This window comes from Propithecus coquereli, unplaced genomic scaffold (assembly GCF_000956105.1).
Source record: "Propithecus coquereli isolate 6110/MARCELLA unplaced genomic scaffold, Pcoq_1.0 Scaffold156, whole genome shotgun sequence".
Taxonomy (NCBI): Eukaryota; Metazoa; Chordata; class Mammalia; order Primates; family Indriidae; genus Propithecus; species Propithecus coquereli.
Window position 1 is genome coordinate 6,945,773 of NW_012140080.1, and position 15,848 is coordinate 6,961,620.

Genomic DNA, 15,848 nt, shown 5'->3' on the forward strand with positions numbered 1-15,848 from the left:
AAAAAAAAAAAAAAAGAAGTGTAACCAGATCACAGTGTGTCCTTAAATGCTGGACTGGGTAAGGTGATTGTGTGAAACACAAGGCTAGCCCAAGAAGTGCCTAGGGAACACCCCAACATGGTCCATGAATTCCTTGTTATGTATGGGCATCCTTAAGCCCTTTGAACTCCAGGGACTAGTGGTTATAGAAACAACAGCTTGCACTTATTTTCCAGATGCATAGAAAGCAGGCTCTTTCCATGTTATCCTGGTGGGCACTGGGGAGCTGATTGCACCTCCTTTACCATCATCTTCCCTTCCACCTTGCCAGGACTGGAATCTTCTCCCAACCTTCTGGTGGTTCTTTTGAAGCCCCTGATCTTTTGGTTACACCCACAGTCATGAGGCTCAACATGACATTTCCAACAGGAGACTGCCTGACGTGGGTCCAGCTGTTTCCGTTGGTTTTATATTTGTTCTGGAAAAAGCTCTAGATACCTTTGGTCAGAGCTCTTCCTGTCTACTGCATCACTAGGGCGGTTTCTCGCCCACGTGATCCAGAAGGGGCTGCAGTCTGTAGGTCCCTGCACATCTGCCCCGCCGGGGACGGAGATGATGGCAGGAGGGTGCAGCCTGGAGAAGCAAGGACTCGAGGGGATTTTGGAGGGAGTATTCTTTCAGTCTCATGTCTGTGTTAGATTCAGATCCTTAAAAACCAGAGAAACCAGAGTCTTGCCAAAGGGCTTCATTCTGTCTCTGTAGAAGTTTCACTATTAAGGAGGAAAGGGATTGTACTGCTTTGATATTTTTTCTACCACTCTTAAAAACTCAGGTGAAATATCATTACTTCTTAAGGATCTGGGAGGGAAACTTGCCCTGTGTTAAAATTTTAAATCCCCATATCCTGACTTCTGTGTGAGGTGGGCGTTGTGCTCACATGGTTTGGGGCACATGAAAATTTTCAGCACAGATTTTCCACCCCTGAGTGGCTGGATTCTCAGTCACAACGCAGCTCCTCAGTGAATACCTCCACCTACTGGGCTTCCCACCCACAAGGCACCAGTGCTGAATGGGAGCCCTCATTAGAGGCAGGCGGTGGTAACCCCAGGGGAGCAGGGAGGGATGGGACCCATAGTCTGGTACCCAGGGACCCTCACAACCTATTTCCAGGGAAAATGCCTGCCAGGAGAGGCACGGGCTGCCTGGCTAGCTCAGGAACACAGCTAATTTTAGCCCAGGGCATGCTTGTCCTGATTTGGGCTGGCTCACTCATGGAAATTCCACAGCTCTCTGGTTTTATGTGTATGAGTGGTGTAATGCTCAAAGTTTGCAAAGCTAACTTGGTTTAAAGCAATGTGCTTTTTTCTCTTTCTTCTAAGAAATGCCCAGAAAACAGTCATTCCTCTGTGCTTTTGGAATAGGTCAAAATTTCCTGGACATTTCTTTGTCGTGATGGGGCAGCATGGGGTAGAAGGAAGCGTAGCTTTAGAAGCCAGTCTTGACTTGGCCTTTCTCTGTCCAAACCAGGGCAGGACTGAGAATCACAGGGTCTCTGCATCCAAGGAAATAGTGGGTCATCCATTTGGTGCAATGAGTCATAGACGCTGAAGATTCAGGGGTCAGTAAAAGAAATTAATTAAAAAAACCACTGGAGGACTAACCTTGGGTTCAGAGGCAGATCCAGATGTTGTGGGCCTGAAACTTACATGATGCCTCTTTAAGAGAAAGTATATAAAAGTATCTCATTTTTGCAAGTTTTCTGAAAATACAAGATCCGTGTGAACACATTTCTAGGGCCTCTTGGAAGGGACGGTCCCTGAAGCTTAAGCTCCATTAACTTCATGGTAAATCAGACCCACTAGGTTATTATTATTATTTTTGTTGCCTAAGTAAGGATATTAAAACAATTTTGTGAAATTTCAAAAACTTGAGATAAATACAATATTGAAATAAAAGGCCAATCTTTAAAATGAACAAATTAAGCTTTGCTAAACATTTCATTGTGTCGTTTTTTGTTTCCTCATGTCACCACGGACGTGTGTGTCAAGGACTAGTTTGTGCTGGACAAGTGACAATTTCTGAGCCTCATTGTCCTCATTTGTAAACGTAGGGCTAAAAAGTCCTTATGCTGCTTTCTACATAGGACTTTTGCAAGAATTTAATTTTGGGGAAGTAGAAGGTGCTGCCCAGATAAATAATTATTATTGTAAGGACAAAACTGTGGAACATTTAGAACTCTTAGAGCATCACAGAAAGGGAAATCAAAACCCAGGGAAGGTGAATATTTGCCCAAGGCCTCTTGTAGAAAGGCATAAGCTCCAAAAATAAGTGTTAAGTACAAGCCTCCTTACCTTTCTAAAAGTAAACGAACCCACATTTCTTTCTTTTCAAATCGCTATGAAGTTAGACTTGGACGCAGACAGTGCTGTTTCAGACATGCCGCTTGTAGCTCTTTTATGAACGCTTATGTAGGGGAATATTTTATGAGTTTGAAATGAAAATATTTTATCCTAGAAGTTGTTTTAAGCCACCTTTAGTATATTTAACCAAACAGAGCCTAAGTGGATTTAATATTTGATGGGACTTGGAGAAATCGACCTCTCTCACTGATGTGGCGCACCTCCCTGGGCTTGTTTATTGGCTTTCATTAGGACAGTAACGGGCAGGATTGGTGCCCCAAAGTGGCATCTCCCAGCAGCTAAGTAAACATCTCCATGCAGCTTTCTAATCCACTGTGGAAACTGGTGGCAACTCTTTTAGGCAGCCTGTCAGAACCTTCCCTTTTACAACCCAAAGATGACTTTAGACTCCCTGAGACTGTCAAGGCAATCCTTTCCACTCTGGGATCTCACACCAGCCTCTGGGAGGCAGGGCTGGGACCTTTGCCTCTGGTAGAGCCATCCCCTTGGGTCCTCAGTCCACTGGGAGGGAGACCGGGCTGGCAGGGATCCCTAATCAGAGGCAGCCTTAGTGACCCTGCCTGCTAGGTGTGCTCGTTTGGGTCCTGCTTGCACCTGGGACGTCATTGTGTGGGCCAGGCGCCATATCACATCTTGAGCACTGGCCCTGGTCACTCGGCTCATCTAGCATCTTGTGATGGGTGGGTTTGGTCTACTAGTGAGTGCAGGGTGGAGGTGAGACCAAGATGAAGGGAGATCATGGGTGAGCAACAGTTTGTTTGGTGAACTGCATATCTGAGGTGAAAGTGGTGGCTCAGTGAATTTGGCCATGTTGCAGAGACGTGCTCGGTAGAGATCACTCTTGCCTCAAGAAGATATTTTTCTTTCCTTGGAGTAACATTATTTCTACCCACCCTTTCATTGCCTGGAGAGGAACACGTGCTTTTTGGCACCAGTCACCTTTTGGAGCTGAGCTCAGCCATGCCCAGGGAACGTCAGCTCGAGGCGGCAGGGGGGAGATATGAACTGGGAGGGCCACAAAGCCCTGCTGGTGTGTGTCCCCCTGAGGGAAAGGCAATCTGTCCTAATGAGTTTTGGGTCTTAAGAAAGTGCAGTCAGTTTCTCCACTATCCAACATGAGATAGATGAAAATCAATAAAGATGAAGAGTCTGGAGCCTCAAATTCCATTTATGCCTTTGCCTACTCTCTAGGAAAGCTCTGTCCCCAACTGCCACCCATAGGGCTGCAGGATTAGACTACATGGTCTGGATTAAACTTTTCAGCCCTTCTAGCTGGATGAGCCATATCTAGGTGAACTCTGAGTACTCTTTAGCTTCCAGAGGGAACCTCAGTTTAATACCAGTTGTATGCCAAGGTCATATGTCAGATTGGAAAAATGGGAAAATAACCTGAGGGAAGGTCACATCTAGTACAGTTTTGTTTTGCAAACTTTGTGCCCTTGAAACTTCTGAGGCTGAAACCAGGGTAAATTTCTTTTGTTCCTGGAATGTTCCAGAATCCAGCCTGACTCAGGGAATAGATACACAGGAAGGAGAAATGTTAGACTTGATTTAGGATCTTGCTCTGGCTCTGCATACATCTTGTCAAAGGTGTGTGCCAAGGCCTGTCCAGAGGGACGCATACGGAAAGAGAGTTAAGCTGAGAAATCATCACCTCCAAAGAACAATGGCTCAGGAGGCTGTAGTACCGCATGTGTTCTCTCCAGCCACACAGCCTGGGCCCGATGGCTTCTCCAGGAGGATGCAGGGCCATCCGTGCCCCGCCATCTGTCCTCACTGGGTGATCCCTATCTTTGTCCAATCTTCGTCATCAAGGACCCGGATGAGAGAGACTTGGGTAAGCAGCCCAATTCCCAATTAAGGGTTTCACTGGTTTCAGGAAGATAATTTATTTGGGTTGAATTGTTAAGACAGATTGTTTTCACAGTATTCCAAGTAGAGAGCTTTCTCACAGGAAATGTTATCCCAGCAATTCTAGTCAGGTTTTCCACATCCTTAAGAGGAAAGAAAAGACACAGAGAGGAAAAAAAAATATTCCTTTTATATGTTAAAGGTCAACCATTTGAGAACTGGCAACTGCAGGGTATAAAACTGAGATCTGTTAAAGTTGCTACACATTGTGATGGTTAGTGCACATGATGACTTCTTGATAACCCAACCCTTCATGAGACCTCATGTTCTTTATAGCTTAATTTTAAAAACTCCTGTCGATCTGGTGGCCAAGGGAGGTGGAGGAAGCCCCTGCAGAGGCTTGGACACCTCCTGTCCAGCTGAGCACTGGGGAGGTAAAGACACAGGAGGAACTCCCTTCCTCTCCCCAGAGCTCGGTTACCTCGTCTGTAACAACAAAGGTTATGCCGGGCCACATCTAAGCTCCGTCCAAGTCTAACCACAATTCTGCACCACGTCTTTTCAAGGGGAGCTTGGCTGAGGCTCTGTAGGAGGCCAAAGAGGAGCAGAGAGCAGGAAAATGAAAAGAAAAAATGTTTTCTTCTATGGAAACTTAGGGATTTTTTTTTTTTTTTAGCATTTTCATGGGTTTTTTTGCTTTTAAATTTTTTTTAAAAAGTCTTTTTATATCAGCTTATCCTCAAGGATCTGACTCACAAAGGCCTACTGCTTCTCCAGCCAGTTCAGTCTTTAGTGAGAGCCACTTAAGTGCAAAGGGCTGTGCAGAGTCACTGCTGGAAAAGCAGAGAAAGAGCACTGCACAGCTGCTCCTAGAGGGTGCCTCCAAAGTGTCTGCTACACACACACACTCTCACACACTCTCTCTCTCTCTCTCTCTCTCCAGGGTTGTCGGTTTCACTTGTCTTGTTGCACTGCCTCTAGTGTATCTCCAGTATAGTACTGAGTACTTGTAGGATGCTGGACATCCTCATCTTGTTGCTGACTCTAGCAGGGGTACTTCCAATGCCTCAGGGTTAGGTAGGATATTCTGTAGGATTCAAATATATGTATATTAAGTAAAGGAAAACCTTTCCCCTCCCTTGGACTTGCTAAGAGTTTTTTTTCTTTTTTAGAAACATATGTCAGTACTTATTTTTATCAAGTGCCTTTTATACATCTATTTAGATTATTTTACATTTTTTTTATCTCAAACCTGTTGATGTGAATGACACTATGAGATTTCCTACTTTAAAAATATTCTTGCATTTTTACTTGGTCATAATTTTCCTAAAACTCATGGTTAATGCAGTTGTCTATTTCATATTTTTGCATTTTATATTTGTAAGTGTTAGGTTTTTGGAATTAAGGTTATGCTAGCCTCATTAATTATTATCATCATCTTAGCTAACACGTAGCAATTACTGTGTGTAGGGTACTATTCCCAGTAATTGATATATTAACTCATTTAATTCTTACAACATTCTTTTGAGGGAGGACTATTATCAACTCCATTTCATAGATGAAGAATCTGAAGCACAAAGAAGCTGGAAACTTGCCTCCCCTACACACAGTTTTATTGGTGCCCTGGGATTCATAGACAGGATGGGTGGTTCCAGAGTCTGTGCACTATATTTGAGAATGTAAACTGGGGAGATTTTCCTATATTTGGTGGAACACGTCAGTAAAACTATTTGTGTATATGTGTATGTTGGGGTGGGAAATGGGGGTGAATTTTAAACTAATGATTTTTAAAAATGGTAATAGATACTTTCAGATTTTCTGTTCATTCTTGAGTCAATTTGATGACTTTTCTAGAAAATGATCCAGTCTGTCGGTTCATACTCTTTTCTTCTTACTGAAAAAATTCTGTTTATAATGTTTAGTTTTACCCTTCCTTTTTTCACTTCTAGTATTGTTTATTCATACTTTCTTTATCAATTTTGCCAAAGGTTTGCCTTTTTATTAATCTTTTCAAAGAACCAGTTTTGAGGATTGTTGAATCTATTTACTGTTTTTAATTTCAATAACTTTTTTTTTTTTTTTGAGACAGAGTCTCACTCTGTTGCCCTGGCTAGAGTGAGTGCCATGGCGTTAGCCTAGCTCACAGCAACCTCAAACTCCTGGGCTCAAGCGATCCTCCTGCCTCAGCCTCCCGAGTAGCTGGGACTACAGGCATGCGCCACCGTGCCCAGCTAATTTTTTCTATGTATTTTTTTAGTTGTCCAGATAATTTCTTTCTATTTTTTTTAGTAGAGACGGGGTCTCTCTCTTGCTCAGGCTGGTCTCGAACTCTTGAGCTCAAACAATCCGCCCACCTTGGCCTCCCAGAGTGCTAGGATTACAAGCGTGAGCCACCACGCCCGGCCTAATTTCAATAACTTTTTAATCTTCCATTTATTTTCCCTCCTTCTTACTTTCTGTTGGTTTACTTTGCTGTTCTCTTTTGCAGTTGGATGCTTAGCTCTTTGCTTTTCATTGTTCCACAATAATAGGTGCCTTTATGCTATACATTTCCTTCCATGTACCACTTTAACTGCTTCCTATAAGATTTTATAAGTTGTTAACAACTTTAAAATATTTTCTAATTTCTACAATTATTTCTTTAAAATTTACTAATACACGGGTTGTTAGAGTGTAAGAAGCTATCTCTCTTTCTTTTTTTTTTTTTATTTCAGCACATTATGGGGGTACAGATGTTTAGGTTATGTATGTTGCCCTTGCCCCCCCCAGCAGCTATCTCTTTATCATTGAATTCTTTAATTTATTTCTTAGTGATCAAAAACGTAGTTTGGAATCTTTTAAGACATTATTTGTGACCTGCTATTTCATCAGTTCTTAAAAATATGCCATGTGTGCTTGACAAAAATATATATTATTTAACAGTTCTTCTGGATCACGCATGTTATTTTGATCTTCAAATCTTCTTTATTCTTATTGATGTTTTTTTCTGCTTGGTCTATTAGTTCCTGAGAGAGGTGTGTTAAAATTCTCTGTTATGCTCATGCATTGAATAATTTCTCCTTATAGTTCTGTCAAAGTTTTGGTGATATATTTTGAAGCTCTGCTGTTAGGGACATAGAGAGATTCATGATGGCTAAATTTTCCTGTTGACTTTTTCTTTTGTTATTCCGTAATAAGTAGGTTTATCACTAATAATGCTTTTTATTAAAAAATCTATTTTTATCTGATAGTATTTAGCTATATCAGCTTTCAAATGGCAGGTTTATAAGTGGTATATTTTTCCCATGTTTTACTGTTAAGATTTTGTGTTACGTGTCTCTTGAAACAATATATAGCTAATTTAAAAAATTCAATCTTTGTCTTTTAACCAGCAAGTTTAATTTATTTGCATTTAATATAACTTCTGATTACTTGAATTTATTTGTCCTGTTATATTTTATACTTTTGTTTTGCCACATTTTATTTCTTTTTTCCTCTTTCTTTTTTTTCTTCTTAAATTAACCATTTAAGGTGAAAAATTCAGTGGCATTTAGTTCATTCACAGTGTTACATAACCACCACCTCTATCTAGTTCTAAAACATTTTCATCTCACCAAAGTAAAAATCCCTTACTCATTAAGCAATTTCTCCCCAACCTCTCAGCCCCTGGCAATTACCAATCTGTGATATTTCACATAAATGGAATCATTTAATATGTGAGCTTTTGTGTCAGGCTTCTTTAACTTAACATAAAGGCTTGTCCACATTGTAGCATGTATCTCTACTTCATTCCTTTTTATGACAATATTATTCCATTGTATAAATTTATAACATTTTGTTTATCTACTCATTTGTTGATGGACATGAGTTGTTTCCGCCTTTTGGCTATTGTGAATAATGTTGCTGTGACTATTTGTGTACATGTATTTGTTTGAGCCCTGTTTTCAATTCTTTGGGGTTATTATACCTAAGAACAGAATTGCAACATCATTTGCTAATTCTTTTTTTAACTTTTTGGGGAACTTTGAGACTATTTTCCACAGTGGCACTTCTTGAGAATTAACTGAAATGTATTTTTTCTTTTTCTCTTTTCTGATGTAGAAATTATATGTTATGTTTTTATTATTTTAGTGGTTACTTAAATTTTTAGTCATAATTTAAGTTGAATCAATCTACCCCCTCAAAAATATGAGATTAATCCATTAACCCATGAATAGACTGATCCATACATGAGGGCAGGGCCCATCTGACCCAATCACCCCTTAAAGACCCCACCTCTGAATATTGCCACATTGGGAATTAAATTTTAATATGAGCTATAGAGGGGACAAATACCCAAATCATAACAGTAAGTGATTAGTATCTTTATTCTCATGAGGGAACTCATAACTAATTTAGCCAAGTATCTAGTACCAAACATAAAGAATGAGCATCTCTTCTTCTCTGTTTTGATGTGAGAGCTGGTGAACTATTTCTAAGAGTGTTGGATGCATAAGCAATAAAGTGTCTTCAAGAATACATGAGAGGCCGGGCGCGGTGGCTCACGCCTGTAATCCTAGCTCTCTGGGAGGCCGAGGCGGGTGGATTGTTTGAGCTCAGGAGTTCAAAACCAGCCTGAGCAAGAGCGAGACCCCGTCTCTACTAAAAATAGAAAGAAATTAATCAGACAACTAAAAATATATAGAAAAAATTAGCCAGGCATGGTGGCGCATGCCTGTAGTCCTAGCTACTCGGGAGGCTGAGGCAGGAGGATCACTTGAGCCCAGGAGTTTGAGGTTGCTGTGAGCCAGGATGACGCCACGGCACTCTAGCCAAGGCAACACAGTGAGACTCTGTCTCAAATAAAAAAAAAAAAAAAAGAATACATGACAGGGCACTTTGGTCGTCTCAGAACCCCTGTACCTAGTCATGTCCCACAGAGAGTAGAGACACTCAGACTCCCCCCATGGTACAGATGAAGGACCTGATGCCACAGAGGGTAAGTGACTTGCTCAAGATCACATAGAGGAGGGGAGAGCAGAGATAAGAACCCAGGTCTTTGAGTGGCTTTTTCCACCAAGACAAGGATTCAGTTATTCAGGAATTGAGTCCTGGTCCCTTGGAGCCCTGAACAGCAGCAGTGCCCTGGCTTTTGCCTCTCTCCGTGGGGCACAAGAGGAGCTGCAGTGGGAGGTGGAGACCTCAGACCGAGCAGGCAAGCTGTGGGTCTGCCCCCTGGCCCCCACGGATTTATTAGTCGCACACTTTGACACGTCTCTGTGTTATCTGCACGATCACACTTTGAAAAAGTGTTTTGAATCTTTTGATTTATCTTTTTGTCATTGTTGTTCATAATAGTTTACACTCAAAGGCAAGAACATGCTTTTAAAATGACCTTTTAAACTTTTTAATGCTTATGCCACAAAGGCACACATGAAAGGAACAATAAGCACATTCTCTATGTGTAGCGTATTTGAAGTGTCCCGTGGTGATGAGATCTATGAAAAACAGGCACAAAGCATCTGAGCTGGGCTCTTGCAGCTGGTGGATGGCCCTCTGTGTGGCTGTCTCATGATTAGGGAAAGAGGCTCAGCTGTACCCTACCCAGTGGCGAAAATCATCCCCACCCTCTCACCATGGCTCGTGGCCACCTGCCTGCCCTCAGGAGCCAAGGGTACAACTTGAGAGGTTTGGACTTTGTGCCGTGGTTTTCAGGAAGCCGTGGAGGTTTCTGAGCAGGGGAACGATGCATGAGAGAGAGGAAAGAGCAGAGTACAGCATTTGAAGCCAGTGGCCTGGGTTTGAGTCCTGGCTCAGGCATTTTTAAATTGTGTGACCTTGTGAAAGTCACCTAGCTTTGGTGAGAGTCACTCTGGCATTCAGCACCCACTTATGGAACACTGGCTAGATGCTGGACACCAGGATACAGAGGAGACCGAGAAAATCTTGCAGTTCTTTCTTCCTCCTTGGTTATCACTCTTACAATAGTATTAGTTTATCATTGCTGCTATACCACAAATTTAGCAGCTTAAAACAACATGAATTTATTACCTCACAGTTCTGGAGGGCTGAAGTCCAAAATCAGTTACACTGGGCTAAAGTCACGGTGTTGACAGGGCTAGTTCTCTTTGGAGGATCCGGGAGAGAATATGTTTCTTTGCCTTTTTCACCTTCTGGTCCCCACCTGTATTCCTTGTCTTGTGGCACCTTCCTCCATCTGCAAAGTGTGTCACTGCAATCTCTGCCTCTGTTACCACATTGCCTTCTCTTCTTCTGTGTCATATTTCCTTTTGTCTCCCTCTTACAATGGCCTGTGCGATTACATTGGTCCTATTTGAATAATGCAGGATAATTTCCCCATCTAAATGTCCCTCACTTAATCCCATTTGAAAAATCCCTTTTGCCATATAAAGTAACATTACAGGTTCCAGGACTTAGGATGTGGATATCTTTGGAGGCCATTATTCAGCCTGCCATACCATGTCATATTGTAATTTACGTCTGGTCTCTTCTGGGCAAGGAGATAGGTTTGCCAGATAGCCCTACACGTGTGCTGGGTGAGTACGTGAGTGCGTAAAGAAATGAATGAATGCATTCTTTGGAGTTGAGAAGAAGATAACACTCTGATTGGGCTTTATAGGATTAATATGAGTTTGCCAAAGGGTATTCCAGATGGAGTGAGCAGCTTATAAAAAGGTGTAGAAGCATGGGCTGAGACATTCAGCATGGAGGAAATGCTGGTGGAGTCTGATGCCCAGGCTGAGATGAGGCTGGGCAGTAGGTGGCCAGGTCATGGGGAGCCTTGCAGGATACCCTGATGGGCCTGGATTTTATTTTTATAAGGAAGCAGCGTATGTGGTATTTATTGCCATTGTCTTTGGAATTTTGGCCTGCGTTTAAATTCCTATGCTGTGTAACCTTAGACAAATTACTGAACCTCTTTGAGACTCAGTGAAATAACTGCTTCATAAAGCTGTTCTGAGAAGCAGGTGACTTTTGAGGCTCACAGAGCACTTAGCACAGTGCCTGAAACAGTCAGAGGAGCCAGAAAGTGTTTATTGTTACTATTGCTGTTAATTTTATAAATGTGATTATTATTGTTGATGGTGATAAGGGGGAACATTTGAAGAATTTCAGCCAAGCAGCAATGTCATGGTCAGACTTGTTTTCTAGAAAGATGACTTTGATAGCCATGTGAACATGTGGGGCCTGAGGGATAGCTCACACTCTGGGGGTCAGGAAACCAATTATGAGGCTTTAAAATAATCTGGGTGAGAGAGGAAGAGGCAGAAAGCAGAGGTGGATTCAGAAGAGACTCAGGGACCCAGGATGTTGGAGAGATGTTTCTGCTTCTGCGGTTCCCTGCTTGAAATTATTCAAGGGTGATATTAGAGGACATCTAGTACCAGTGTCTTGGTCTTTGCTTTTTAGACAGGGACACTGAGACACAGCAAGGGGAAGGTGCCTTGTCTTAGTCTCCAGACGTAACAGTGACAGAAAGGGTTGACAGAGTAGAGCTCAGGTCCTCAGCTTTTTGTTGCAGAGCAGGGGTGAGGAGGTGAAGGTGGGGTGGGAGAAGTAGGGCTAGGAAAGGCTTCTGATGAAAGGGGTGAGGGTCGTGCTCTGACACAGCCCCGACATTGACTGCCCCTTCCATATGCCTCTAACCACCCCTCTATGCCTTCACTCCTCTTTCCAGCTCATTCTTCGCCAAGCCCCCAGAGAATGCCTCTAGAATCTGGTAGTGTTGGGGCCGAGGGATTTTGTGGTTTTGAACTGAGGAAAATGGCTTGACTGAGTAGGGAGGATGTGTGGAGGGGAGGGCTGCCTGGGAGTGGGGGATGGAGCTTTGTGTTCTAGCACTAGCAGAGGAGTCCCGGTGTCCACAGAAGTACGTGCTCACCGGCTTGGGACTGTGTGTCCTCTGCAGTCTTCCATTCACGCCCTTTCATACATCTTTAGGAGGAAACCAATTCAATAGAGCACATCATGGCAAGATTACGATTGTTACTTCAATCATATCTTAGCCTGCAAGGATGTTGGAGGAAAAGATATTTCAATGCCACGTTCAAAAGAGCTGTCATTTTTTAACATAGTAAAAGGGTTTTCAGAGAGTGATGTAATATTGTTATTTTTGATGTATTCTTTTTTAAAAATGATATGACTTTAGTTCAGATCGATGCATGCTGGAGGAAAGAAAAAATCTAAAGGTGCAGATGGCCCATTTTAAGAAAGTTCTGCATGCATGTACCTGAATTTACAAATCAGAATCACAGGGCAATTTTTTCAGGTAACAGAAGGATACAGAGCAGGTTTCTTTAAATACCTTGGTGCATTTCAGAGCTTTCTCATAAATGGCTGTTGATGGCTTGAGAAGACAGCTGGGAGAGAGGAAATAAACAAACGAACAAAAAAACCCATAGAGATGAGATGAAAAAAATTCTGTGCAATGATTATAAGAACTTGATTTATTTTTGTATGTATTTCCTGGCAGCATCTCAGTGACATCAGTGAGACAGGCTTACATTCAGTGTCAAACTACAGAGTTTTCCATCTTGTATTGGCTGGTGTGTGTGGCTCCTCATGAAAACACAGAATTGACAGGCACCTTGGGGCCATTTGGTCCCAACCCCTCTGAAACCTGTGGCCGAGAGAAGAGGAGTGCCCCGTTCAAGGCACACACAGAGAGGCAGGGCCAGAGCTAGAGAAACTTGTCTCCTCAGTGCCCACCCAGTGCTCCTTCCAGTCTTCTCTGCTGTTTGTATTTCTCTGTCATTTTCCTCTGGTACATTGACATTTTCTTTTTTCCAGGAAAAATCAGTTGCTGGCATCTCACAAGGCGGATGGTGAGCTGGGTGCCCTACAGCTTGGTAGGTGAAGTGGATGCCTCTGTGTTGTGCCCGTCAGGGCCCAGGGGGTCCTCGTTGGCTCTGTGTGGGAGGTGGTGGTGGTGGGGGCTCCTTTCCTCCCACCTGGCCTCAGTGAGTAGAGCAGGCTTCTCTCTTTTTTGTTGATATCTTCTTCCACTGTCTGTCTTTCTTTCTTGGAGAAATAAGAAATAAGAAGTCTGGTCATTTCTGGATCCACACTGCAGGGCTGGAGAAGACCTTCCTGCATATGGAGTTTCTTTTAGGCCATCTAGAACCTGTTAAGGTCTCCAAAAGACAGTTCTCAGTCAGAATATTAGTATAGCTCTGCCTGGGAAGGTCCATCCTTTTTAAAAGTTTATCAACGTATTATTGAGGTATAAAATGCAAACAGTGAAGTACATCAAGTCACAAGACCTTAAATGTTCAGCTCTGTGCATTTCCACGTATGTGTTCATCTGTGTAACTAACTGCTCTTCAGGATCGAGATAGAGAACATTTCCTTCTACTCCTTAGTTTTGAAGCAACTTTTCTTTACTCTATTTTTTTGTAATCCTCTACCCCCCAAAGACCGATGTGCTTGCAGGGCTTGGCAAAAGCAGCTGTAGATTGAAGATGTTGAGTCCAGGGATTGGATGCGAAAGGATGCGGCTTAAGTAGTCTTGTCATTTGCACTTCTTCCAGAAGCCAACACTTAACCTGTTGGACCATTTTGGCAGACAAGAGCTGTTCGTATGCTTTTCTTCTCCCTTTGAAGCACCCCCTTTGAAACTAAAGGAAGAAAGCCATGCCCCCTTTAGAAGTTCCATGTGTGATACTCGCAGTCTGACAGTTTGCTTTGATGAAGTTGAAAGAGAGGGACAGGTCTCCAGACAGTGGAGGTGGGGGTTTGTTTACTCTGTATAACTCCTTAGAGGTAATGGATCTTCAGAGTTTTAATCACCAGAATGGCTAGTGGGGATTGTTTGGCCTACGTAGGGGCCAGGAAGCGCTGGCATCCGAAGCCTTTCTGTGTAGCACCAGACTTTGAAATTTTCCAATGAATCCACTTGTATTTGGTCACAAAGCAAAGCAGTCCCCAGCCTTCTGAACCCAGAAAGCTTCTACTGGAAGGAAGACTTTTAGCAATTCTCAGAAGCCAGCTGTTTGAAGTGTGTGTGTCGGGGGGTTGGGTGTGGGTTTGCGCACGTGTGTGCGTATTTTCCAGAAGGAGGCCAATCCCCTCTTTGCTAGTGGCTCAACTAATGATTTAGAAAAGGAGGAGGAGAAGGATAAGGGACCCTGGAATCCAGTCCCTGAGAAAGCTTATGAAAGAGAGAAGAGGAAAGAAAGGTTTTGGGGAGGGGGCAGTGTAGAAACAAGGAATTGAATTCAGTTAGAGGAACAGCACTTCCTTTCCATACCAATTCATTTTACTTTGATTCAATTCAGCAAACTTTTGTTAGCAATTACCTGCTAGAGCATATGCAAGGCTGTGTTGAAAGCAGACCAAGGTGAATCAAAGGTGGCTTAGCCTTTTTGGAGGGCAGGGTTGGGTGGAACAAAGGGAGAAACGTGTCCTCCCACAGCATCCCATGAAGCAGGTGCCCAGCAGTGCTAAACTGCTTCAGGGGATAGATGTGTAAGCCAAGTTCTGTGGTGGGTTCCAGAAGTTTCCATAATGAGTTGGCGTTTAGGCTGGACTTTGAAGGATGAGCAAGGTCTTGCCAAATAGAGATATGGAAGGAACCACTTGAACCTGGAGTGTTCGAGAGAGAGATTGGCTGGAGGTGACTGACCTAAAAAGAAAGTCCTGGGGTCGGCAGGAGATGGGGCCGGGGGCAAGGCTGGGCCAGGGCAAGGGTGATTTTGAGTGCTGTGCTAAAGAGCTGGACTGTAAGTCATTGGGCAGGAAGGAGCCCTGGAAGATTTGGTGCTAGTGAGGAAGATATCCAGGCATGCTTTCGGGGGCCACATCTAGACTTGAGTGTAGGATGGATTTTAGGGGTATGAGCCTGGATGTTGGGAGACAGCTGGTGAGGGGGCTCTTGAAATAGTCCAGAGAAGGGTGATGAGACTCCCATTATCTGGGAAATCCTATGGGTATTTCAGGGTCCTCCTCCAGTGTTGCCTCTAATGGGAAGTGTCCCTGACCCATTATGACCCTCTTCCCTTCTGTTCTTAAAACCCTTGAACTATTTCAGCACTAATTGTGTTATATTACAATTTGTTTGGGGGCTCTGTCTTCCCCACTGGGCAGTGAGCTCCTTGAATGCAGGGGTGGTGCTGTAGTCATCTCGGGACCCCCTCTCTCTCACGTTGTTCCTAGTATATCATGGGTGCTCAATGAAGCACTCGATAAGCAAATAGAAAAATAATGACATATTCTTGTAACAGTGGAGAGAGAAAGGTGGGGGTGGGGGACCAGATATGAGACATTCTGGAGGCAAGATAATCCAGAGGCTGGGGTGGCTTGGCGGGTGGGAGAGGGCTGGGGTTTCAGCCTGAGGCACTGGTTGGGAGGTGAAGGAGAGGTGGAGGAAAGGAGAGCACCACTGGAGGGATGCTGAATTTCTGGTCTTGGGCACTTCTAGAAGATGGCTTGTGGTCAGTGAGAAATACTGCACAGGCTCCTAGAAAAGAGCTATGTGGATCATTCTCCCTATGGAATCCATAGATGAACATGATTTCCCTCGGTATCTTTGACTCTCTCTTGAAATGAAATGCAATTATTAATACTCTGTGCGTGTATTTTTTTTTCTTCTTCCCTCCAAAGGGTACATAAAATGGTATG

General features: G+C 43.2%; 1 protein-coding gene across 1 annotated transcript in view; it reads left to right on the plus strand.

Annotated features, from left to right (window-relative positions):
* FAM188B (family with sequence similarity 188, member B) overlaps window positions 1–15,848 on the plus strand; it is a 110,624-nt gene that overhangs the window by 34,807 nt on the left and 59,969 nt on the right. The window contains exon 6 of the mRNA XM_012640718.1: window positions 13,020–13,078. Coding sequence (XP_012496172.1) covers window positions 13,020–13,078 — 59 coding nt within the window. The remainder of the gene's footprint in view (window positions 1–13,019; window positions 13,079–15,848) is intronic.